This window comes from Ptychodera flava, chromosome 19 (genome assembly GCF_041260155.1).
Source record: "Ptychodera flava strain L36383 chromosome 19, AS_Pfla_20210202, whole genome shotgun sequence".
NCBI classification, from domain to species: domain Eukaryota; kingdom Metazoa; phylum Hemichordata; class Enteropneusta; family Ptychoderidae; genus Ptychodera; species Ptychodera flava.
This window is the reverse complement of record NC_091946.1, coordinates 33267975-33295260: the sequence shown is the minus strand read 5'-3', so window position 1 is coordinate 33295260 and position 27286 is coordinate 33267975. Positions and strand designations below refer to the sequence as shown.

General features: G+C 36.8%; 1 protein-coding gene and 1 long non-coding RNA gene across 2 annotated transcripts; both read left to right on the top strand.

Annotated features, from left to right (window-relative positions):
- Positions 1-2020: 2020 nt before the first annotated feature.
- On the top strand, positions 2021-6137 carry LOC139119329 (toll-like receptor Tollo). The gene is made up of 5 exons (XM_070683092.1): positions 2021-2084; positions 3113-3355; positions 4432-4578; positions 5014-5148; positions 5326-6137. The coding sequence occupies exons 4-5, from the start codon at positions 5034-5036 to the stop codon at positions 5727-5729; spliced, it is 519 nt and encodes a 172-aa protein (XP_070539193.1). The 5' UTR covers positions 2021-2084; positions 3113-3355; positions 4432-4578; positions 5014-5033; the 3' UTR covers positions 5730-6137.
- A 5498-nt stretch (positions 6138-11635) lies between these two features.
- Positions 11636-13914, top strand: LOC139118295 (uncharacterized). The gene is made up of 3 exons (XR_011548667.1): positions 11636-11674; positions 12307-12674; positions 13573-13914. It is a non-coding gene; the product is annotated as an uncharacterized lncRNA (long non-coding RNA).
- The last annotated feature ends 13372 nt before the right edge of the window (positions 13915-27286 follow it).

Sequence of the window (27286 nt, the reverse complement as noted above, 5' to 3'; positions counted from 1 at the left end):
TTTTTTGTTGTATATTGTTTTCCCACACATGGCAAACGGTGTATTATTTACGATGTTAGAAACGCACTGCGAATAGTTGTTGTTTTTTTTTCATTTTCAGTCGGTACCCAGCTGCTGCTTCAGTGAAACGTATACGTTCATATGAGCGTAACCGTCTAATGCGGCAATCAATGTCAACCCAATCCCCAGCCCCCCACTCGGGGCATAGCGGGGGATGTGGACATTAGTCTTATGTTATTTGTCAAACGCCCGCCATCCCCCTGAGGCAAGATAATCTTGAAAATCCCACCTAAAACAAGTAAATCCCCCCACATTTCCCCAACCCCAATGAGTGGAGCATTCATATTCTTCGCTTGTCCGTGAAAGTGACCGAAAGTGACTAGGAGGATCAATCATAAGGCAATTGCCCCTCGGGCATAATTTCATGGCAATCACGGTCTAATCCCCCACATTTGTCCCATATCGCCCGAACTGGGGTCCCTCGGGTATTACATTGACTGCTGCATAAGTCACTGAGATTCTATGTCGCCTTGAGCTAACGCAGGCAGCACGAATTAATATTTTTTGCATGCTAGTACCCGTATTGTTACTACCTTGGTTATAAAACAGATAAAGATGTTAACCATTTCAAAACAATTCGAATAATATCCAATGCTATGGAAGAAGACGGGTTAAATTTCCCTGATGCATCGGTCGAAATCATAGTGCAATCTATATTCCCTAGCAAATGAAGGTATACTTGTAGTTTAAGATGTATGCAACGCGGTACACATCTTACATTGGGCGTCCGTTGGTTTTTAGTCAAAATTGGACCATATCTCTATGAAACGGACAGAGAATTGAAGACCAATTACTAAACTGTAAATTGACCGATTATTTGAATTTCTTCTAAAAACATTACTCTTGTATTATCCGAGTATAATCCTGGGGTATAACAATATTTTCACTATGCCATGCTGTTTGACGTATAGCTGGAATATTGACATCTTTTAGCATCAATTTTTGCCCTATCCTTCTTTCCAGTTACCTTTTAAAGCACTTTCAAAAATTCTTCCCTCATATCCTGCCAACGTTTGCAGCAAAACCTTCGATAATGGTGGCTCCTAAAAGAAGTGAAACTCAGTATGGATATTTCACGATGTTGACATGTAGCAGCGAAAACATCGACTTGCCGAAAGCAAAGGCCGAATGGAAGAAAAGCATAAGGTGGTACCATAATGAGAAATATCTCCAGCTTAAGAACAAGACGCATGCAATTTACATTCATAAAGAATTCCCAGGGTATGTGCATTTTCATCTGTAAGCTTTAGGGTTTATAAACATGTAACCAAGGCTAAAACATTACCTTCATGAATACTCTTATTGGTTTAATTTTACAGGATATCAAAACTGCAAATCAAGTGGGTGACAGAAATGACAGAGGGCGCCTATGAATGCCATATAGTGGACAAGTACAACAAAAAGTACATAGCCACAGCTGCGGTCATCGCAAGTACGTTTTCATGTGTATTTGCTGGGAGATTATTGATGGATTCCTCTTTCTTGGTGGGAAATTTAAACTTGCTGTATTTAATCAATACATACATATACATACATTTACATGCACATGTTAATCTATTTAGATATACATCCATAGAGATAATGGATGTATCAATGTCAGATTCCTCTATCACACTTCTTCGTCAAGTCAACGTGATACTAACGTCATAGTGGGGGCGACAGTGCAGTGGCACCTGCTTAACTTGACAAGGACACAGATAACAACTAACTCGCCAGTGTCAGTTATGCCTTTTCACTACCTGTGTGGAATGTAACTTACTTACATTTGATAAAATGACAGTTTTGTTGACTCTGTGTATAATTAAGTATTAATATGCTTACAATATTGATATTCTGAACAAACTGCGAATCGCTTACATTGCATATGCATGTACCTACATTTTACCAGAATGCCCTGTAAACCGGTTCGGACGATACTGCAACAAATCATGTGATTGTTTAACCAAAGTATTCTTCTACGTCGTGTGATCGGTATGACGGCTGTATATGTAAGCAGGGCTGGAATGGAACACGTTGCCAACATGGTATGTAAATCATACACATTTCTCTGAAATAAGGTCAATCATTTTCTGCATTGTATTATCTGCATGGCTGCCCCTGTTCCTGACACCGAGAGCAAATCGAACTTTACAGGGGTTTTACAGAGGTCATTCACCTAAACGTCAAATTGCCTATTATGACGTTACGCTTACCATATGCTACACTAGTTACCTTTCTCCAAGTGACCAATTAGTCAAGACCTCATACAGAAAACGTAAAATGATAATTATATTGACTTAGTACTCTGATAGGGTCCAATTTTAAATGATGTTCACAAGAACGGGAATGATACGATGAGTTTATAGTTTTATTGCACTCAAATAACCACTGTATTTATAGTTTTATTGCACTCAAATAACCACTGTGTTTATTGTTTTATTGCACTCAAATAACCACTGTGTTTATAGTTTTATTGCACTCAAATAACCACTGTGTTTATAGTTTTATTGCACTCAAATAACCACTGTGTTTATTGTTTTATTGCACTCAAATAACCACTGTGTTTATTGTTTTATTGCACTCAAATAACCACTGTGTTTATAGTTTTATTGCACTCAAATAACCACTGTGTTTATTGTTTTATTGCACTCAAATAACCACTGTGTTTATAGTTTTATTGCACTTAAATAACCACTGTGTTTATTGTTTTATTGCACTCAAATAACCACAAGAGCTTTGTGACAACATCGTGCAATATGTAGCATCAGTGTATCAGAAATAAATGATGTAGGTTGTGAAGACGAAATTCTTTTCCGTATCCTCACTAGGTATTCCCCGAAGGCAGATGGTGAGCAGTAATATATTGTAGAGAATCTGGTTAACCACTGAAAGCCTTCAAAAATGACACAATTCACTTTATAGACATGGATGTTATATATTGCCAGGTGTTTTTCTCTACCATGTATCACTTCATTGTTGTTAAAATTTCTTTTCTATAGTCTTTCAGATATATTTTTTGCCTTTCAACAAAAAATAAGACATTCTGTACGCGGCAATTTGTTTCACTGTACAGATTTGATACCGCCAGTTATACTTCGATGCCCACAAGACGTAACACAATATACAGACAGTGGAAAGGCGTACACTAACGTAACGTGGTTGGTACCAGCTGTGGAGGACAATTCTGATGACGTCAAACTGTTCAGTAACCATAACCCTAGCGATCTATTCCAGGAAGGGACAACGTTGGTGCAATACAAAGCCATCGACTCTTCAAACAATACCCATCAATGTCGGTTTAAAATCCATGTTATCAGTAAGTTAATCTCATTGTTCCATGTTTTGCATGTTTCTATTGATTGTTTTATCAGAGAAGAATGTAAAAGTGTAAGGTGCATGCTGACTCCGACAATAATAGTGACACTGAAAAAAACCGCTGCCATCGCGAAAACTCCCCAGCATGTTTATGTACAGTCTCCCGTATTCGTCAGTCATTTAATGTCATTCGAAGATGATTGTCCCCTAACTATATAGCGGCAGTATACCTCCGATCTTGTTGTCGAGAAGGGGATATCGCTAAGCGGTGGAATCAAGAGTCGTTGATGACGTAACACGAGTGAGGAATGTGAGAAGATTACACTTTATCACATACATAGAAATCTAATAGTCATCGGGAACGAGGTAACGATCTAACAGAGTCATGTTAGCATCTACGAGAAAAAGTGCAAAATAATTAATGCTTGTAAATCCACGAAAGCAAAAATGTGATATCTCGAACTTCTAAATTACCCAGGACCGTCATGGAACGATCCAAACATTTATGTCACTATGGTTAAGCTAATCTGTCTGACGTCGGCGAATGCAACATGCATGAAACTATAGCAACAGATAGTACTTCTGTATACATGAAGTAAAACATGTATGTTTCTTGCTTGGCATCGAGCTCACAGTTTCATTCTTTGAAGTAATAAGATACCTTACGATGTAAACATTTTATCAGCGGATAGCAATATAAAACCACAGTCCCTCCGTGTGTGGAGGGATTGTGATAAAATCTAGACACAGGGCGAAGCACACTCAACATATAACTCTGTGAAGGAAATCTTGTCATTCATCTGATTTATCTCAAACTATGAAGCACTGAGGGAACTCTTTATAGCACAGATATTCAGGTTAAAGGTTTGAAACTGCTAGTGTGCTATCACTCCCATTACGCAACAGGGATGCAATGTAAATGCTAGCACTCTTTATAAGAACTAACGACACCTTCAATAGTTCGGGTAGCAGTCGATTGGGTGACCCACACGATTGTATCTGCTTGCATACGTAATGCAAAATCTTTTTTCCATTTTCTAAATTATCCTTTCACAACAACATTTCTATGGTTTACAGCCAAATCGACGCTAGGGCTTACTTTAGGGATATCTTCAGCTTGCCTACTGGTCCTTGCCATCCCAGTCTGTGCATATCTTGGTTATCGGTATCGGCATAAACTGGACAAGTTCTTTCGTCAAGACGCGGATGAATACGACTGGGACGGTGAGCAAAACATAGCATACACTTTTCATGCTCGAACGGTTTTCAATCCGACGAGCGTAAGACTACCAATAGATAAATATCCCCCGTTTTGGTCTTTCACACCGAATTTTCCCACTACTGTTGGTGCAAATACAAGCGTTACTCTTTACACCAGCTTTCGTGTAAAAAAGCATAATTTGATTTCTGATAGGCTCGCTATTCTTCATCCTGTTCCTGTTGCGAAATAATAAAATATCGATGTTTGTTTAAGGTATAACAAGTACCATCTGGCAACCTGCCGCGCTTTTTGTTGAGTTTTACAGCTCTGTAATTTGTCAAGTTTACCATGGCATGTATTTCTCGTACATATACACACAGATTTACATTGAATCACCACTTGGCCCAGTCTGTCATTTTACACTTTTCAGCACATAAGTCTTGCCTTCTTCATTATAGAAACTAAGGAATTTGATGCAATGGTATTATATAGCAGCAAGGATGAAGATTTTGCCGATTATATAGCGGACCGTCTCGAGAAAGATGAAACCCGAAAATTGTTGCTACACGAGCGAGACTTTCCCATAGGAGGGGGTAATATGACTCTGAATTTTCTAATGTATTCAGAACATAAAAGCGCAATCAAGTGGTCTCTTCATCAAGTCTCATTTTCAAAACATTTTTATTAAAACAAATAACAATGTATTTGTTGCACACCCATGAACTATGCGACCCTCTTTCTTAGCTCTTGATTTTTTTTTCATTTTGAAGGTATTTTGGAAAACATAAACGACGCCTTTGAGAGCAGTCGTGCATCGATTTTGATCCTATCAGAAGCCTTTCTTGAAAGCAGTTATTGTATGCATGAAGCCGAAATGGCAATGGAAAGCTGGATCACTAAGCGACAGAAACTAATCCCAATTTTCAAAGAAAACATCGAACAGAAAAAGATTCCAGCAGTTATTGACAACATTATGAGTTCCATAACCTACTTCGAATGGCATCGAGTTCAAACTGAACGGGATGAAGATAAATTCTGGAATAAACTTGAACGTGCACTAACAAAACCTAAGAGAAAATCTTCGTTGGTGTCCTCTGTGAGAAAAGCAACTGCTCGGCTTTTCGGCCGACACCGAGGTGTACAATATACGAGGTTAAACAACCGAGTCGTGTGACAGAAATTGCGCAGTGTTCTCTTGAAAGGTGGTCGTTCCTTCTTCATTAATTATCGAAGGGAGCTGTAGTTCAACTGACAGTCTCAAGATACCATAAGAGTCGGATACGAACTTAGGTACCGATGCACCTTTCAAAGAACTGGGTGTCAAATGTTACTCTGCTAAGCCCAACCTCTACAAAAATTTTAAAAAGCGCTTAATGCCGGATTGTAATTCCCGTAGATATAGACGCCGTCAACAACTTGAAAGAGACCCTATATAATCTGATCTACAATCTGGTGTGTTTCTTTTTCGGAAAGCGTATTACAATCTAGTTTCTAATCCCATGCAGTGACACATGTTACGTTTTCTGGGATTGTGATCTGCTATGAATCTTAAGTTTCTGAAATAAAGGTTATCTTCAACATACTGAGCGGTCTTTCAAAATGTTCTGTAGTTGTAACTGCGTATTGTATGCGGTTGTATTAGTCATATAGAGTGGCGTAACAACAAGATATTTACAACGCTGAAGAAAACTAAAAGTCATGGAAGCTTTACCGGACTGAAACCAAAGAAAAACTTTTCGATGGCAGGCGATCAAAACTGGTCGGGAACTAGGTTGAATTCACAAATAATCGATTAACTGGCCTCTCTCGTCTGAACTTTTACCTCATGCCTTTCTAGCGGCAAAATTTTCCCCGAGATTCAAAATTTCGAGCGTCACAACTTCCGGAGCGCCATATAATTGAGTATGCGCACGCATTTCAATGTCGTTGCAACGTAATTGTGTTTGAACACTGGGTATCTCGATGACTGTTGCTATAGAATTGTCCTTCAATTCTGTATTTTTTTAGCTACTATAGACTATAGTCTATAGAAGCTATTGGGATGGGTATCCGTCCGGCGTCCGGCGTCAGTCTGTATGTATGTATGTATGTATGTCCGTTTGTGAGGCGTCCGTCCACTCAAATATCTTGAGAACCGCAGTACTTACTGATTTGATATTTGTTGTGTAGATGAAAAGTATGATTTTGAGAAACTGTTTTTTTTTAATTTTTGATATTGTTGAAAATAGGCAAATTAATGCCAAAAAAGGTGTTTTTGGTAAAAAATCTTCTTCTTCATAACCGCTGGTCAGACAGCTTTGTTATTTGATATACAGGTCCCTAGGGATGACCCAACTTAGGTTTGTTCAAATTGTAATGAAATATGCAAATGTGTATTTTTAAGGAATTTTTTTGTCATTTTTGGTCAAAGTTTGACTTACATTGTATGTAATTCTTGTACTGTATAAACCCTGTCAATTCACCCAGAAAAAAATAATTAATATGATTTTAAATAATTGAATTAATTAGGAAATCATCAAAGCCAAAATAATTTTAGTGTGGAATTATCAGAAAGTTCAACTTTTTTTGACAGTTCATAGTGAATTGAGGATTAAAACATGTAAAGGCAACTTTCCTGAATCCCAACTTTGATATATTCTGAACCACCATTTATGTTATCTAAAAGAAATTGCTCATAATAGTTTGTCATGATAGGGTGGTCAAATGAATAAAGATAGAGAAAGTTCTAATTTCCATTTATGGTTGACTTGGTAAGGATAAAATAAGATTACTTTTTGGGGAAAAAAATAGAGTGGTCAATTAAAAGAGTGGTCAAAGTGATAGGGTTTTTATGGTAAAGCTGGGCTGTAAGATTCCTCATGTGCTATTTATAGCAATTATGCAATCTGTGTAAACAGTGCAATGAAAGTGTAACATGATTCCTTATAATGCTTTTGATGACCTTGAACTTCTTAAGTTTCAAACATTTGTCTCTTCAGTGTGCTTTCTCTGAGTACGTACAGTCTCAACTCATTCAACAGAACTTACTTACAATGTTAATTTGAAAGTTAAAATGTGCTTGGTTAATAGGATGAAAATACTGATAAAAAGATAACCAGCTCATGATTCTTTATAACCTGACAGATATGCTGTTTTTTTATGACGTAAATCTTGATTTAAGCAAATCTTGTTTACTTTAATTAGAATGTAATTAACTCTCGTTTATTTGCTATTATAGACCAATATAGTCTGATGAAATATGCAAATCTGTATTTTTACGGAATTTTTTTCCATTTTTGGTCAGGCCATCCTGAAATGAGCTATCAAAGATATCCACCTTCTTCATCAGTACATGTGTCACAAAAGGTTATTCTCTACATAACACAGCAGAGCTCTGTCAACTGTTGAGTCGCTTGTTTTTTCAAAACCGCTGGTCAGACAAATTTAATATTTGGTTTACATGTCCCTAGGATGACCTTAGTGAGATAATTTCATACAGTCAGGAAATACTTAATTTTGTATCCATGTCTATAGTAGCTTCAGGGACTTTGGCCCTATGTTTAATTTATCGCAATTGTAGTCTAACATATTCTGCCCGACATAGTGAAGTATTTTGTTTCAAAACTCATGTTACCTATTGTGCAACTACAATGTTTGGGATGTGTATACCATTTGCATGGACACAAAAAACTAAACTTCTCGTTCTTATGCCTTAAACATCAAGGACGGTGTCGTGATTAGCAAAGTCCCAGTCTACTCCTCCTACTCTACTCTGTACATGAAATGCAGACATGGGTTGGCATGGGTCGATTCACTTGCAGTACCTTGTATCGTTATTACATTTGACACCACATTTGGTTGTATAACTATCAACCTTTCAGTTGAATATCTGTAGTGCAACAACTCTCCGTAGCTTAATGGTGTCCATTAATAGTTTCCAATACTTTGGAATATTCAACAGCGTCGCTGAAAAGACACTCGTGAATCTGAAAACTGATTCACCTTGTTTAGAAATTAATAAAAGGGCTATAGAAAAATGCAATCAATCCATTGATAGGTGTTTTACTTCATTGTCGCACATTTTCCTCAGATTGCACGACAGGATTTAAACAATATTTCAATGGAATGCTCATCATCAAAAAAATCAACGCTTGCCATGCGATGACTACCTATCATAACCCGCTTTAAATTTGTAACGTGCATATTACGGCAGTGTGACCAAATTGTGAAGCCAACCATATAAATTTGGCTCATTCGGAGCTCCCATCACTTGGACTCAAAGTGCCTGCTTCACAAACAATTCCACACAAGATGTGCGCAAATTTAATCAGGTCCAAATACTGCTATGCAGCTTTAAAATCAATGGCACCTTACAATACCCCATTACACCAAAAAATCTCTGTATGTTGTAGGAGGCGAGATAAGCCAAAGTAGATCAAAGGTCATCCCGAATTTTAGCTGAATTACTTTGAATTTAAGCATAAATGAGAGCTCTAATCCTATTTGTTAGTCTACCAGTAGATATATATATAAGAATTGAGGTTGAGAAGGTAAAAGGTGATTGTCAGTTTTGGAAAAATATTGGTGCCATACTGTTCTGAATTAAAGAAACGCTAGACTTGATGCCCTATCGGTTAGCCTACAATTAGATGCAAAAAAGATCATCTATGAACCAATTAATGGAGAAAATTCAGCCATTTTAAGGGAGCGGATAGTTTTCTAATTTTTACGACTTTCACCAAACTTTGTTTTCTACAAGTTTGTTTACTCTTTTTCACATATCTTACATGGTATGTCACATGTGCTTATGGACAAAGCAGCAGTGGGTACCCACTGAAAATAAAAGTTATTCACAGTGCGTAACTTCATATACCGTTATTGTACCTCAAATGTGTGCATAAATTTCAATGACAATTGGGTGTTCGAGAGATACAGTCATAATCGGCATCGATTGATTCCAAGTTTGTTTAACGTGTGGTACAGGCATTAAGAATAAATTTGTCGTCGTTTACAAGGACCTTGTTTTCTGTTAATGTTCATAAACTTATCATTTATAAAAAATGTGAACGAATTTTGGCAGTGAGCCCTTGAACGAATCGGTTACCCGGGATACAAGCGACTTATCTGCTGATTTTTTACTGCGAATATGAAGACGATCGACTAAATGAAGCAGGCTTTCACAACCACTGCTGACCGTGGCAATGGTGTTCACGTAATTAATACCCAATCGTCATTGAAACAAACACCAGTTGCAAGTGCTATGATACGTTTTTCAACGGGCCGTAGAAATCGTGTCAGGGAATTTGGTCAATATTTAGTCCATGATATCATAATAACGAAATCGTGTTTATAATAGTTATATGTATGTCAGAGTGCGTTTATCATAGGTTCCAATATGGAACATGTACTACTTTGGTACGAACTGAAAACGAAAATACGTCATAGGTGTAGGGGTTTCCCCGATATGCATATGCATTTCTGACAGCGTGGGGCTACGCTGCAGAGATATTTGCGAGGACGGGGGAGCAAGTAATTTTGGAAAAATACTTGCATTGAAGTGAAAAGGGACTTCAATGTCCAAACTTATACTGGAATTTGATGGGTGAGAAAATCGACAAGATATATCATGTAAATGGCTAAAATTTATGATACCACAGCAGAAAACACATGGTCAACGCATATGACTGCTTACCCTGTGCAATCACGGGCATTCTGTTGTTATTAAATGATAGTGTATAAGCATATAAATATGATTTCGCATTTTAGTTTCTGTTGCCGCAGGAGAACTTACATCGTGATTTTTAAGTAATGGCCTCAACAGAAATTAGGTATCATTAATACAAAAGGGAATAGAAACAGTCACATTCTGCTGGTTCACCCAATCGATTATTCTTTCTCTCACACCCAGTCATTCTATGCGGCACAGCAGAGCTCTTACCAGCGCGTATTATTCGAAGTGTGGCGGAGAATGACGATGGTACGTTGCTACGACTACCGTGTACATGAGCGCGGTGGCTGGAATGGAACGTGCATGTGACGACAGCCATGCACGCGAGCGCCTCTGATTTCAATCTGAACGGCAATCTGTTATAAATTTCTTACACGGTTATCTGTTATTATCATATACCTACATTCACGTGCCTGTGTAAAGCTATTGGAGAAAGCGCCCTCAGAGCCGTGCATTTTTTTTACGTATCACGCCCCAGCCCGATGCCCAAATATGGGCAATCGCGTGCATTTCTGAACTATCTCAATTCTCGTTATTACGCTCGTTGCTATCCGCAAACGTTCAATTCGTACACTAAGCCAGCGCGACATTGAAAAAACGTCTCCGCTAAGATCGTAGCTGCGCGTGGCGACAGTGGAGCCGCGCCGGTGACATCGGCTTTTATTTCTAAATTCTCGTGAAATCGTATGTATACTAAATGCATGCCTGTTCAGTATAAATTACAAGAAACTGACATCACGCTTTTTGTCCTTGTAAAACCTCGATTTCAGCCTTGATCTCTGTTGGTCACGCAATAGTATGGATGTTGCTTTGCGTTTTCTAGAATTCTGCAGGTAAACAAATGGCCACTCTCGGAACCAGAGTTCTTATCGCGCGTACGCTAATAAGTATCTCTGCACAGGCAGATTAATATTCATGTGACCCCGAGGTCATTCGCACTACTTTCGAACGAGGGCGCTCTGGGTACCATGGTGATGTTTACGGAAGTGACTGCCGTTCCAAACTTTGTATCGTCTACAACCAGCATTTTTCATGATATTGGGTAAAGTTCTGTCTTAGAATTCGAAATTTTGGTATGAAAACCATCTATACCTATCAAGTTGGTTATCGTTATTAAAATAAAACAATGCGAGAGAAATTTTGAGTATTGCCGTCAGTATTTCTGTCTATGTATCAGTGGTCTTGCGTCAAAGTCATCTTTCATTGAACGAGTTAGTCATTTGCTGTGAAGTTCATGCTCTGTATCAGGAAACGTGTTGACGATGGTTGATATTGATGAGGTTGTTGGTGAGTTGTTCCCAGGAATTAAGCTCAAAGACAAACAGAGGGAATGCCTGGAACACATTGTAACACGATATATCGATCTGGTGGCAGTTTTGCCGACAGGATATGGAAAAAGTCTCATATACCAAGTAGGTATAGATCCGTATGATATATCCTCGATATGCTCTTGGATCATTGTCTGCATAAGCTGTGTGGTGGGAGGCGAAGACTCGGTTGTAAATACACTAAATTATTAATCAATAATTTGACAGAATCTAGGCCTGTCGAACAAATCGTATCAATGATGACTCCATGGTTTCTGTATGACTGACGAGGCTTGGTAACTGTCTATGTGCAGTGCTGCTGTTTTCATACAGTTGTTTTAGTTGTGACAAGGTTATAGTCGATACTTTATTGCAGTTACAAATGCAAAAACATGCAGGCTATATTTTTTATTTCGTGTTTGTTACTTTTACCATGGAGTTATAATCATGTCTTATTCCTAAATCCATACTATATAGTCCTATAAATATATATATATCCTATATTTAGGCCTAACCATTGATGTAAACTGGCTGACACCAGCAATACCAATAATAATAATAAGAATAATAATAATAATAATAATGTGCACCATGATATTGACAACTGTATCTTATCAGGGTTTGATATGTACTAAATCACATCAAATATTTATCAATAGACTGTTATAAATAGTTCATTTCAGTGTTTCATATTTCATATTTTGCTGTAGAGTTGTTTTTCCTCATTTTGTCTTTAGGTACTCCCTGAAATATTGAGACGAAAATTCAACAAAAGCACTGCTTCTGTGCTTGTTGTGAGCCCTTTGAATGTAATCCATATAGATCAAATAAAAAGACTTGCACAGCTTCATATTAAGGCTTGTAAATTGGATATTGGATGCAACATGGCTGCTGGAGTACTGACTAGTGAAGACGATGACTACCAATTTCAATTGACAACTGATGTGGAACTTGATGACATCATAAAAGGAAATTTTGATATAGTATTTTGTCACCCGGAAGCAATCCTGAATACAAAGAGAGGACATTCCTTATTGGATAATGTTCAGTTCCAACAGAACGTTCAGGCTGTTGTAATTGATGAGTGCCATACTGTGGAACTATGGTAAGTAAGTTTCAAGGGCTCATTACCTGCAAATCTCTTGCCTCTTTTTTTGGCAAATATTGCCCAGATTGTCAGACAAAATTTTGACTGGGCTTGACATATAAACATAAACTATAATTCAATTGTATTGAAATGTTTATTTTATTTTTATGTCACATATTTCTCATTGAATGAAAATTTCAGCATGACAGTCACCATGTTACATGATTGTGTGGTTTGAGTGAGTGCATGTCAGACATTTGCCAGGAATTTATATTTGTCTACCTGGGATCACACTACAAAAAAAAAGGAACATGTCAAAATATTATTAAAGCCATTTAACCTTAACATTGGCCTTCATGTAAATTCCCTTACATTCTAATTCATCAGGATGTTTCTTTTGAAACTAAATATGTTGGCAAGACATTTCTTAAAAGAATATCGTTGATAATTTTATAACAAGTAGATACAGAGTAGTTTTTGTAGTGCTGTCGGTTATGCCAAAGTAATTAAATTCTTTGTTTTGTATCCCCGTCCACTTGAGTTTTTAGTAAAAACACACAGAGTGTATTGAAATGTGGAATTTTAGAACATATGCGCAAAGCTTTTCCAAGTTCAAAATTTCATAATATTTTTATTTGAAAAAATCAAAAATTACACATGTTCAATTTTCTTTTTTTTAGCTGTTTAACTTCATAACTTTCTCCATTTTGAGTGGACGCAAAATAAAGAATTAATTACTTTGAGTTTGGCCTCATAGTGTAGGAAAATTTACACTTCAGCAAGCATTTATTGATATAGCGAAATGGCTGCAAAAGGTCTCATACAGACTGATTTCATTGTAATATGAGAGGAAAGAAATGCTATAACCGGTACATATACTGGCATGATAATGAAGTTAGTATTCAATTTTTTTCAGGGCCAAAGACTTCCGGCGGGCTTTTGCCCTACTTCATACTTTACCCACCTTCTTTCGCTGTCCAGTGATTGCCCTCAGTGCAACAATAACAGTGAATGCCTTTGGTTTGATACCAAAGCTCCTAGGGATGGTCGACCCATACATTATCAAGGAGAATCCAGACAAACCGAATATGTTCCTTGATCGACGCAGGAAACAGTCCAATATTGATGTTTATGCATGTGCAGGTTCGGTATTTGAACCAGAATTAAATCATCTGTTCCATGCTAAGAGAAGCTATCCTGTCACCCTAATATACATGCCAATTTCTTGGATGGCAGAAGCACAAACATATGCAATGGATCTTTTGCTAATCCGACACTGGAAAATAGTTTCTTTGGTTGTATTTTTTCTACACAAGATATGTATGTGATCAATTATATAACAAATGAACTTAAAAGGGAAGAGCCTAAGATAAGGCTTGTATTTTGTACTTCATGTGTAGGAATGGGTTTGATTCTCCATCAATTACGAGAATAATACATGCAAAGCCACCTCGCAATCTTATTGATTATGTTCAGCAAATTGGAAGGGGCGGGCGGAATGGCCAAAAATCTGAAGCAATACTCCATTTTAACAATAGTGATATTGCAAAAAATATTGATGGCATGACAGATGAAATGGTTGAATACTGTATAACCACAAATTGCTTGCGACAGACCTTGTTGAAAGTGTTTGGGTTTGGGAAGCCTTTAGAGGATATTGTGCCTTGTCAGTGTTGCTGTAATTGTTCTGTTAGATGTAATTGTTTATTATGTTTATCAAAAACAAATTCAAATGTGTAGTAACTATGACATTTGCCTCTACCGTTTTAGTGTCAACTTAAGGTTCCTGATACACTCGGTAAGGAATCTGTTGCTGCTTTTCTATAGTTTGAAATTTGAGATATTCCCAATTTGAAAAGGAAATGTTGAATATTTGTGAAAATTAACATAACTATTCTAAAGGTTTTACATGGACATTCAGAAATATGTGCCTTGTACTTTGCATAAAGATAGCTACTATGTAGTGAGGCAATTTTTACAGAAAAAAAATTCCTTGAGTCAAGAAGACAAAATAAATCGTTCATAAGAATTGTGTCTACTTTTGCAGATTTGGTTTAGTTGTTTTTTTGAATATTGCTTTGCTAGATGCCCGCCATCAGGTGGATCTGTGTAAGTACAGTAATTGTTTGTATTTGCCATTTTTGTGTTGAACACATGTTTAAGCTTATCCTGTTTCACCCCTGTATAAAATTCACTCTGTTATTGACAATAGTTGTAAAATTGTGACAGGGTTGTCAGTACCAGTGAAACTAGTGGTTTATTTTGCTGGTTTGAAATAAAATAAAATATTTGCTCGCTGCTTCTGAAGCTTGACCAAACAAAATTTGATGAATTATTGTTTTTCTTTCTGGCTTCAAGGTAGTATACACCTTGAAAGTGAAGGATTTAATCTTTTGTTCAAACTTTCCTCAAGTAAACTTTCAACCATTGTCTCACCAATTCAAGAATAGAATTTAAGAGTCACCATATCAATTTTGGTACAAGAGAAACAAACCACCCAACATTTACTGATATTTGAAATTCATCATGGCCGTCATCCTTATGTTAACTCTATGTGGAATAACAAAATTATAAAAAAAAAACCTAATTTTCAAAAACTGAGCTGGTGAAAAGTTTTCTTATTAAAAGAGCTTTAAAATGAACCCCTACAAGTGGTAAATCTGAGGTGAACTGTAAAAGCTGGATATAATTGTCATCAAAGTAAGTTGAAACAATAGTACTGAAAGTACTGCCAATACCCAGTGACACCAAAAAATTCTGTTATCCAAATACGAATAGTAGAAGTAGAGGGTGGGAAACAAATGAGACAAATACACACATATGATGAATTCAAACCAGACTGAGATCTGTATTAATCATATGAAAAAAAAAAACTTATATGTCAACCTTTTCTTTGGTCAGGAATTACACATAAAAGTACTTGGTGTTGCAAGAAATATTATTTACTACATAAATATTTTGATTGCTTAAGGATGTACGATCATAATATGTGCCCATGAATTTGTCTCTTCCCATAGGATTACATGAGAATATTGCTGGAAAAGCAACTTCTACTTATGTCATTTTCATGAAAATTTGCATAAAGCTCAGTCAAAAGAAAAATATGGTTACCATGCTAAATTCTGTAGATAAGAGGCATTGAATATTTCTCGCATACAAAATGCATTGGTGAAAAAATGCTGACTCAGCATTTTAATATGTTAAAATTCATGGTGTTGTATCTCACAAATGAGTGTGGTAACCCCCATATTCTATGACACATTTTGATAAAACTTACAAAGAAGAATCCCAGAATTGACAATTTATAGAAATGACAATACTTTTGATTTTACAGCTCGTACATCCTTAACAGCTTATTTGATTTATAGAACTATTTGTATATCTGCAATGTTGAAATGTATATAAATTTCAAAAAAATTAAGAGTTAAAATACTAGGAACTCAAGACAGGATGAAGTCTTAGTAAAAATATGCATGAATTGAATTGACCTACTCTATCACCAAGGATTCGAACAGTAATATTTTCAAAGGCATTGAGGCTTACCCTAAATGTCAAGCTACAGATTAGATTTTTGATTGTGGCGATCAAATACAAAAAATAGTGACAATTGAATGACGTGAATGGTCTAGTAGAGGTCTTTTCCTATGGCAGCATAACTGTTTCAGTGTGGTTCATATTAGAAATATTGGCTGGAAATGGTCTGTCATGTCAAAAATAACCTCAAATGTTTAACTAATTTCATTATAAACTGTTAGGAAATACAACTACATTGAGGTTAAGATCTTCAATACTGCCTTAGGGATTGGTCAGTTTCTTCTGCCTTGGGTAATGGATTATTTTTTGCCGACGCCAAAAAGTCGCTGATCCCCCCTTATTCCAAATTTTGAAAACAGGTATGACCCATTACCCCCCCCCCCCCGCGTGACAAGGGTAAAAAAAATAGTGGACATAAATATATATATATATATATATATATATATATATATAATATATATATATATATATATATATATATATGTATATGTATATGTATGTATATTTATTATACATCTACCATTGAGAACAATAGAATTTTGCGTGCGCTAAAAAAAGCCGTACGGAATGCGCGTTCCTGTAACACGAACAGTTTCCAGACGCCCAATCCCTGTGGGTGTATCTGTGCATTCACTGTTGAACGGTTTCAATGGACCTATTGAATGAGTGCCAGAACATGTCTCACGCGTGCTCTGCACATAGTATGTGTGTAGTACACACACTCCAAAACTTGCAGACGCGCGTCTGAGATAGTGTTCCAAACTGGCGCAATAAAATTGGAAAAAAATTGAAATTGTCGACATTGCACGAAAATGGTCACTACTCTGACAATTTGATGCCTCAGTCACGAATGTAAGATGTATAATATTAAGGTTATCACAAAAATACCGCAAAGAATGCACGAGGACATTGGCGCAGCGTATCGCCCGACGCGAACTCATATATATGGGACCTTTTCTTGTAATATTGAAACTATAAAAACACAGCTAATAATGAGGAAAACTGCCTTTTTTAACTGTTATTTTGGTCATACAAAGCATCTTTCTACAGAAAACCTTAGACAAAAAGGAAAATGGTTGCATCAATGAGAAGGAAAGATATTTTGTCATTTTTCTATCTCTAAAATAAGTCACTGTATCAAATATATATTGTGAAATATTTGTGCATGTTGCTTTCTCATAATGAATTCTCATAGAGGGTACAATAAAGTATCAGGAATTTGTCATGCTTTTCATATGAAATGCAGATTTCATAATGGTACACTTTTACTTAGCGAACATCAAGATATCTCTGACATATATCTCTTATTTATTAAAGTATGGCGCCCAAAGGCCGCGCCGAAAAATATGAAACATCCTGATATCTCTGATATATATGTCTTGTATATTAAAGTCATGCACCGGAAGGGCGTGCTGAAAAATGGCTGATATATTAAAATAATGTCTTTGAAGAGCACACTGAAAAATATTGAACATACAGATATCTCTGATATATGTATGCCTGATATGTTAAAGTCCGGTGTGCTGAGAAACATGTCTGATTATTAAAGTTACGCGACCGAAGCACGCCGAAAAATGCAACTGAATGATGAAATTTGTGGCTGACACGATGCATTTTAGGCAATGAGCCTTTGTTGAAATTCAAAAACACACTGACCCCCATATTGGGCATTTCAAAAACATGGTGACCCCCCCCCCCTTATCACCAAAGTAAAGAACAGGGTGACCCCCCCCCCTAAAATTCACCGCCCCCCCCCCGCCCGAAGAAACTGACCAGTCCCTTAAAACACATTCTTTGTTCATATAAGTCATTTAAGGTCGTAGGGAAAAAAATGCCTCAAATACACACTTGTAAGTTTGCTAACAGTTTGACTAACATATGTCACTGAAGCTACTATAGACGTGAATGGTCTAGAAAGGTACACAAAATAGCATTAGATACCAGGTGCAAGAGTCTTTTTTTGGAGGTAACAGTTTCAGTGTTTCCCATATCAGAAATATTCACTGAAAATTGTATGCCATGTCAAAAATATTAACCTCGCGTGTTTTCTACATCAACCAACTAATAGGAAATGCAACTACATTATGACCAAGATCTTCAGCACTGTCTTAAAACACATTCTTTGTTCATATACTATGGGTCATTTAAGATCACAGGTAAAAAATTGCCCAAGAATGCAAACTTGTAAATTTGTGAACAGTTTGAGTAAAAAAAGTCATCAGTCGATGACACTGTTTCTGCCAGTTCAATGTTATTTAAATCTTTGGAACTTTGATATCATTATTTTTGACATAAATTGAAGGCTTGGCGGTCATTCACTACTGTATCACAACAAAAATTTATGAGAACATGCATGTCATGATCATTAGCTCTGTGCAAAGTTTAATTTAACCAAACTGGCTGTACATTTTCTGCACTTTGCTTGCTAAATTATGTAATCAAATATTTGAAGAGATGTTTTGCATTCGTTGTCATTATTGCACTAATTCTGGTTGGCATTCCTGCTCAACAAGATCATTTTCTTCATGTACATGGACAGTCTGGCCTCTACAAGCCTGGTAATAACCCGCCTGAGCGATACATTCAACTCCTCATGATTAATTTGTGCAATCGGTGATGACGGAAGCTTGGACACCGACCTATACTTTCGGCCAGCACAGAATTCAAATGGTCTTAACTGCCTCAAACTATCCCTGATTTTGACCCTGTCTACTTCTTGAATGATTTTTGAATGCTTACCAGACCTTTTTCAGTACACCAATTGCATTGCCAAATTTGTGAGTTATAGTTGCAACGGTATCTGCAGCCATAGTAACCCGTTTGACAGCACTCTCTGTCTTATTTGCCCCAAGGGTTTTAACTACATCTTTCTTATTTCTGATGGAATGCTCCATCACAAGATCTATTTCAACATTGTTACCGGGACCACCATGACTATTGACAAAGCATGTATCAAGCAGATGGAGGCGCATTTGCGGTGAGCAGATGTGCTGTGTTTTAAGAAGAAAATCAACACACTCAACATAATATTTACTATACTTTGAGTGTGTAAAGAAATATGGCACATTAAATTTGCATGATAGGATTGCTCGGTCAATATCTCCTTCTTTAGCCATATCATTCATGTGCAATAAATGCATAGCCCATGCACATAAATGTGAAGCATGATTCATCACCTCATCTGCTTGAACAGCTTGTTGATCATTGATGACCCCAGTTACATCACAAAGAAGCTCTGCATATTTATAATGCTCAAGTATACCAGAATAATGCTATTTGCCAATGAAACCTTTACTGACTTGCCAAGATGTATGATGTTTTTGAGGTACACAGGAAGGCCAGGAGTCAAAACCATCCATGTTCAGGTACGTTATGACTTGTTCCATCATATAAAACTCTCCAACCATGAGTAGTAGATGTGCATGCGCCTCATAGTTGGCCTTCACATTTCCATTTACATCTGAGAGCCGGAGAATGGTCTTGAAGAAGTTTAGTGTACCTTGGTCTCTTGTTGCCCCTGCTTTCCATAGGTGTTTGTAAGCTTTCTAAATTTTGAGAAAATCAAACAAAGAGACATATACCAAATATCAATAAAGGCAGACACAAAATAAAGTATAAGAATTAAAGTCCAGTTTTCAAGACACTTTCCTAACACGATGAATAGTGTATAGTGTTGAAGTTCCACATTCACATGATGCTTTCTGGAAACTGGGTGGCAGTATAGTTAAAGTCCCATATTCAACATGTGCTTTCCAGACACCCTGAACTGAATAGAGTTAAAGTTCCACATTCAACAAGTGCTTTCAGAACACAAATTTTGGTAACAGTACATCCTAAAAGGCATACTAGCTTCTTTGATGTCAATTTCTATCCTAGCTGCAACTGAAACAAATACATGTAAAATCATACAATATGGGAGATAGGAATGATTGCAATACAAATGAACTCACATGCACAAAATCTTGCTTCATATGCCAAAGAGTGCACAGAAATGGTCCAACAGCATCAAAGCGAGCTCGTCGTGTTGGAGACAATGAACGCAACATTTTAGCACCTTGTAGTCTCACACGTGTCAGCTGATCTCCATAATAAGGCACTGAGTTTATTTCATTACCAAATCCTGCAAATACAGAAATATCCATAACATGGTTATAAGCAAGTATCATAGTTCATACTGGGTCACAGATGAATCTTTGAACAATAACTAATGGATAAAAGATGATAAACATGAGACAAAATTGTAACACTTTCAAAAGGAAATGAATTTTCAATGCAAAGACCTGTCTAAACTGAACACCAAAGACACTGAGAACACTGTTCGGTTTACAAAGGTATCCCAGGTTTATATAGGTTCCTTGATCATAGTGTTCTATGTGAAAGGGACTTGAAAAGTTGTCAAGTCTAGACAGGTTTGCAGATTAGACATGGTCCGGTTTAGACAGGTTTCCCTGTACTTAGTTTTTATGGTTTATGTAATAATAAACTGTGCTACACTTGGAAAGTTTGCTGACAGTCAATTTCCAATATCATATCAATCTCTGTGTGTGTGTGTGTGTGTGTGTGTGTGTGTGTGTGTGCGCCACAATACATTTACCTTGTGCCAAAATTGAACAGAATTTTAGTTAGTGCCCCAGACAAATGAAAAAGTTGTTCTCTGAAACACCAAATCTTCTAGTTTACTGACCTGCAGCACCATGGACAGATTCAATTATTTCAACGGACTCATCTAGTATTGACACACAGTCTTCGTATTTAGCTTCATTCTTTAGTATCATCTGAAGTGGTTTGACAGTTGACTTCTTCTGTGCAGTATCAGAGAATTGGTGTAGAATATGCTTTGGCAAAATAGTATCTAGCCATTTAAATGCTGGTAAATTTCGGACCATCATGCGTCCTAGCCTACATGACCTACACATTACAGTAAGAAAAATAATATAAAAAACATAGCAAACACATTATTTTCCAAATATAAGTGCAAGATAGTAATGCTGATGTTGCATTTCTCGTACGCTTTTCCAGCAGAGATGAGTGCAAACATGTAGTAGATTATAATGGGTCTGGATTTATGGTGCTTCATCATGAAGATGATGATTACAAATTTTCATATTTCTCATATTTCTGTATTACTTTTAATAATAATTTACATATTTTGCATATTTCTTTATTAATTACAATAATTTTCATATTTGTTTCGTATTTCGTTATTTACATTAATGATTCATGAATACCCTGTGGGCACATTAGCTGGATCTTTTCAAATTATTAAAATCGTTATTTCAAATCAAAGGTGACTCAAGCCAAAGGTCTTCCCAAAGTGTGGCCTTGAAGTTTTAAAATGTTGATGAAGAACAATAGGATTTAGATTTTTAACAATAAAATAATGTTTGGCTTACAAGCCAAATATGAATGCCACCAATGAGAACACATGTGGGCTTGAATTCAATAGACCCAATCTAGTGCCAATGACTGACAACTGACAACATAACAATTTAAGGTAACTAATGACAAGGAATGTAAAAGTATCTTTGAAAATCGGATGATATATTTTGGTAAGCAATATTGTGCAGCAAAGATGTAGCTAATGGGACTTTAAAGTTGTTACCATTTACACTTGATCAAATTACAATGAATCATTGCCTGACCAGTACACATATATTTGGTAATATTATAAGAAATAATTATGAATCTACAGGCATACACTGCTCTACATGTATTTGAAAATGTCTATACCTTGTATGACTCCAACAAACGTGTTCTCTCAGTCGTACAAATGGTGAAATGTTTGATGTCAATATTCTCAGACAGCAGAACAGGAGGTATAGCACTCATCTGTTGGATCTGAGTTGACATACGAGCAAACACCAATAGAATGGCAAAATAGTGACAATCTTGTACCCTGTGGTCACTTGTCTGGACGTGTGGCTTGATCTGAATATCGCAGTTGTCACCAACAAGACTGCAGAGACAGCATGACTTGAATAACTGCACAGCTTTTGAAGTTGTCTGTTTGCTACATTCATCCAACAGATTTATCTTTGATGTTGGTGACAGAGTTAGAGCAAGCTTGTTGCAGGTCATTAAGCACTAGGAAAGATAAAACAATACAAATTTGAGATATAAAGTACAAATCCACATGTTTGATGAATAGACTGAATATGCACATATCGCCATAAATCTTGACCTTTTTTCAATTATTAAAAAAATATGCATCATTTAAATGGGCAAAGTTGCTCATTTTTGACATTATTTAAGTTATTTTAGTTTCTTTTGAAATATAATTGTTGTTCTGCTTACTGAAATATGCTTAATCACCAGTTGTTTCACCTTAACTCTCACTCTGTGCATGGTTATAACATTTGAATTCAAATAAAATTACATGGTCACCTTGCTAGATTTTTGATAAATGGCATTGATTGTTTCACCCATAGAAAATGCATGGGTTGAAAAAATGCTGACTCAGCATTTTTTGCCATATATACTAAAATTCATGGTCTTGCATCTCACAAACGAGCACAGTGACCCATATATTTTATTACACACTTTCATTACACTTACAAAGAAGAATCCAAACATCGGCAAGTTAAAGAAATGACAACACTTTCAAATCTGCCGCTCGTACATCCTTATAAGGCAGCTGATTATGCAAGAAAGATAGGTGCACAAGACCATCACTTACATGTTCATTTATTGACCCCTTTGTCATTACAAGAGTAAGAACACGCTGATATGCTGAAAGTTGCTGGTTCCTTAAATGCATCAGAATAGCATACACCAGAGAAATGGGACCAATGTGACGTTCTGTTACCCTTTCAAATTGGGGAATAGCAGCAGCAAGAAATACATCTAAAAGGAATTGACATCTGGGAGAAAGAGGGAGAGAGAGAAGAAAGGTGAAAGAGATGAGAGAGGGGGAGAAGGGGCAGACAGATAGAGTGAGAATAGAGGTAGAGAGAGATTTTTTGATTTTTTATACATGAAGGTGTTAATATGATGAAACATGCCAGCAACTATGACCTGTAGATGTTCAATTTCACTGGATAGGAATGGAATTTTTGTGATATTTGATCTCACATTGACTTTGCACAACAAAACACAACTCTTTCACCAATTGATATACATGGACAAACAGACATGCGTGAACAGACAGACATTATTTCAACTAAAACTAAGTATCTATACAATCAAATTTATATATGAACTAAAATCAAGCAACAAGCGACATAGTGGCCAAGTTGCAGAAATGGTGAGGTAACCAATTAACAGGAATGTATATGCAGGTTGTGATGACAAACTGAATATTTGGACCTAACTGACATGTGTGTCAAGCATTTAGATGCCTGGAGGACTTTACATGTTTTAGATCAGGATAATTTGATTATATTTTACTAATACAATCCGTAAGAACCTGCACACTATACTTAAGACAGTCCAACTATTTGATAAGCTCTGCATTGCTAACAGCGGAGCTAAAAAACTGTTATGCATATGCATGGTCATGTTAAAAAAAATACATAACATAGTGGAACTCAAGCATGTCATTGAGGCCTGTCTCTATTTTTTTTTTCAACTGCATGTACAATATAAACAATGATGTTGTCGCCTTTATTGTGGTTTTAATATACAGCAAATGAGACAATTTACTGATTTTAGCTAAGAGTTGGATACACAGAACTACTACCCCAATGGCATGCATAAATTTCCATGTCAGTCTGAAGACATCTCAATTCTATCCACGACATTTTTTAGTATGGGAGTTTATCCATAAACCATCTCAGGCTGTACCAGCAATACTGTCCCAAATTTAAGCCATTTCAGGACCACTAAAGACCATACAACATGATTTTTTAAGTAAGTATCAGAACAGATATGTTTACGAATTCTTTCAAATGTGTGGATGGGAACCCAATAATATAGACAAGAAATCACAGTCAAGTTATTAGAGTAATAATCTTTCTGTAATTTAAATGCAGCTGGGGATAACAGGTCAATATAGACAAAAATCACAGTCAAGTTATTAGAGTAATAATCTTTAAATTAATGCAGCTGAGGACAGGTCAATTATATGTAATGAAACTACAAAATACCTCTCATTCTTTCCTCAATGCAACTATATGGAAGATTGCATTCTGTCGCAAGTCTATAGATCGCAGTATTGATGGATTCTTTAGTGAAGCTATCCCGCTGCAGGCATTGTGGATTTCTTCAAGCAGTTTTCTTTTCACACCAGTAGATATTTTGGGGATAAGCATGCACATATTGATGATATTTTCCACTTCACTACTCTCAACAGCAGTTTTCAGCATAGTGACCTCACTTGGATTAATTATCCCAAGTTTGTCATATGCAACATCAAAGGATCCCATTTCCCTGAGAAAAGGTAACTTTGAAGGATTTGAAGACCCTTTGGCTATTTTTTTCTGCAGGCATTCCTGTTTCTGGTAGTTATGATCTTCAATAGAAGGGTGTATTGTCCTTTGAACATCAGCAATGGGAGTACGTTTACCAGGGGTATGTGATGGTGGCAAATAGTCAGTTGAAGTTGAGTTAGATGGATTGAATAATTTTCTGGCAACACTTTGACCTGTTCTACTTCGCTTTGTATCATTTGGATCGCTATCATCTACTAGGCTGGTTCCTCGTTTCGCTGGCAAAGTCATATTGTCAACTACCTCAATGTTTTTCTTAAGTGATTGCATTAACTGCCAGCAAGTATCTACTTTAACAGCGCGGCTGTCACACACACCGATATTCTGACGCTGATTTTTCTCTGGGTGAAGCCCAGCTAAGTCATAAATTTTCCTGGCCAGGTTGAGACTCTTCCATTTCTTGCTATTTATCTCATAAAATCTCCAAGAGTTCGACTTCAAACATGATAAGCATAGACATTTACCAATACTCTCTGGGTCAAAATAATTATCGTCCATGGTGGTCCTACTTACTTATTTACACCAGAAGTATCAAAGCAACGTCCAGAAGTGTTCACATACATACATTTCTGTGTATGAGAGTTTCAGATTTTGTGACGAGCTGAGATCTCGAGCTCCCAGACACTGCACTGCACGCGCACAAATCGCAAAAATCCACAACAAATCACAAAAAATATCATTTAAATTACTATTTATTGTACTTACGATTAAATCTTGGCACATACAGTGTGGTTAATACCAAAATAATGGCGATTCTAGCAAGCATGCAGAGAGAATACGAGACAGCATGATTCAGGCAATCATAAGTTTATGGTCAAAGGTCAGGTCAAAGGTTGAAACTTGTTTATTCATGGATAAATACTCTGTAAAGAAGTAATTCCTGAGTAACTTTCATTTTGTTTCATGAACTTGTTCATGAAATAGTGTCAAAATATTTTTAAATAACTAACATTCCTTTATTTATTAAGTCGGTCACGGTTATTTCATGAATCGCTGAATCGAACACATCAGGAATTGTGGGTAATACGCGATAAGATGACTCTGCCTGGAGATTGACAAATGGCGTCATTATGTATGTCAATCCGCGACGGGAAGCGGCCATCGTATTTATGAAAAAGTGACACAAATGGCGATGGATTTTTGATATCGCACGCATTTTTATCTCCTAAACAATGTTGAATAATATGTACACTACATATATATCATTCCATAAGGTAGGCCTATATGATAAAACCTTTACGGCCCTGATACGGCTTTTGCTGCCCTTGGTCGTACGGCGTACGGGCCCTCGCACGCTCGGGCCCTTCCGCCGTACGAATTCGGGCCGCAAAAGCCGTATTAGGGCCGTAAAGATTAACATCAAAGTATGTATTTATATATAAGCTTAGTTTATTCAGACTATCAATTTAGAACAACAGGATGCCCATTGTCCAATACCTCCACGTTCTCCTACGTTAACTAAGTAAATGTAGCACTAACCCCACACTGGCTGTCATCGCAGTTTCATATGGAAACAGATTAGGGAAAGACTGCATTAACTTGCATGGTACCTGAAACCCGGGTCCTTGCCTGACCAACTCGGGTGACAAACAGAAGACTTTTAATCGCCCAAGGTGTGAATGTTCCATTGTTACGTTTATCTTATCCAGCTGGTGCCATTGTAGGAAAGGCAGGTCTGTGAAATTAATCCTCTGATGACTAAGTAGGGAAGTAGGGTATTCCTAAGTTAATGGAGCTTTCCCGTACCTGACCCGAGTCTGAGTAGGTCAGGTACAATCTATAAATAGACTTTGGTATTCCCACAGCACTGCATGATCCGACGTCAGACTGATATATTCGTCTGCATTAATGCCACCGCTGCTGCTCCAAAATGTGGAGAGAAAAACACACACTCAGATTGGTACTTGGTGTACTACCGGGTAAGTGGCTCTCGAAAAAGCTATCGGTATTGTATTAGCCGACATGCGATGACGGGCTAAGATTTTGTCACATCAGTTCATGCTTCTTAAATTGCAGATTCTCTTTTGGTTGCGTCGTTCATAGGACCCAGGCGTTTCCATGTATCCCTTTGGGACATATTCGTGCAGCTTTCAGGTCCTCACTTGTAGTAGGACCTTGTTTAATCTTAAAGAAAAGGTCAACTATTTACTGCCATGAAAACATCCGAAGCAAAGTTTCGTTTAAGTTTAGGGACATATTCTCTAAATAAAAAATGCGATCACGACGATATTTTAATGTTAAATGTGAAGGACAGTTTAAAGTTCCATTAGCTGTAACTTTGGTCAACTTTTTATTTTGTTTGTTTCCGTGTATCATCTGCAGTTTCTGATTTGAATCCCTGAACCATGGAGAAATTCCTAATATTTAGCTCATAAATATACCCTACATGAGTTTAATCTGCATTGTTTTTGTTTAAATTATGTATTCAGGTCCGGACTAGAATACATTTATCAACAATACCAATGGTCATTTTACGTATACAGGCTGTGTTGGCAAGCAAGACAACAGACATTGGTCATGATGATCGAATTATAGTAAAATTCTGTAGTTGATACATTGAAACAGAGAAGTGAAAAATTAGTTAACAGTTACAGCTAATGTCCCTTTAACATGTGTACAGCAAACAAAATGAAAGATCTGTCCTTATCACGCAGCGTCGAAACTTAACGT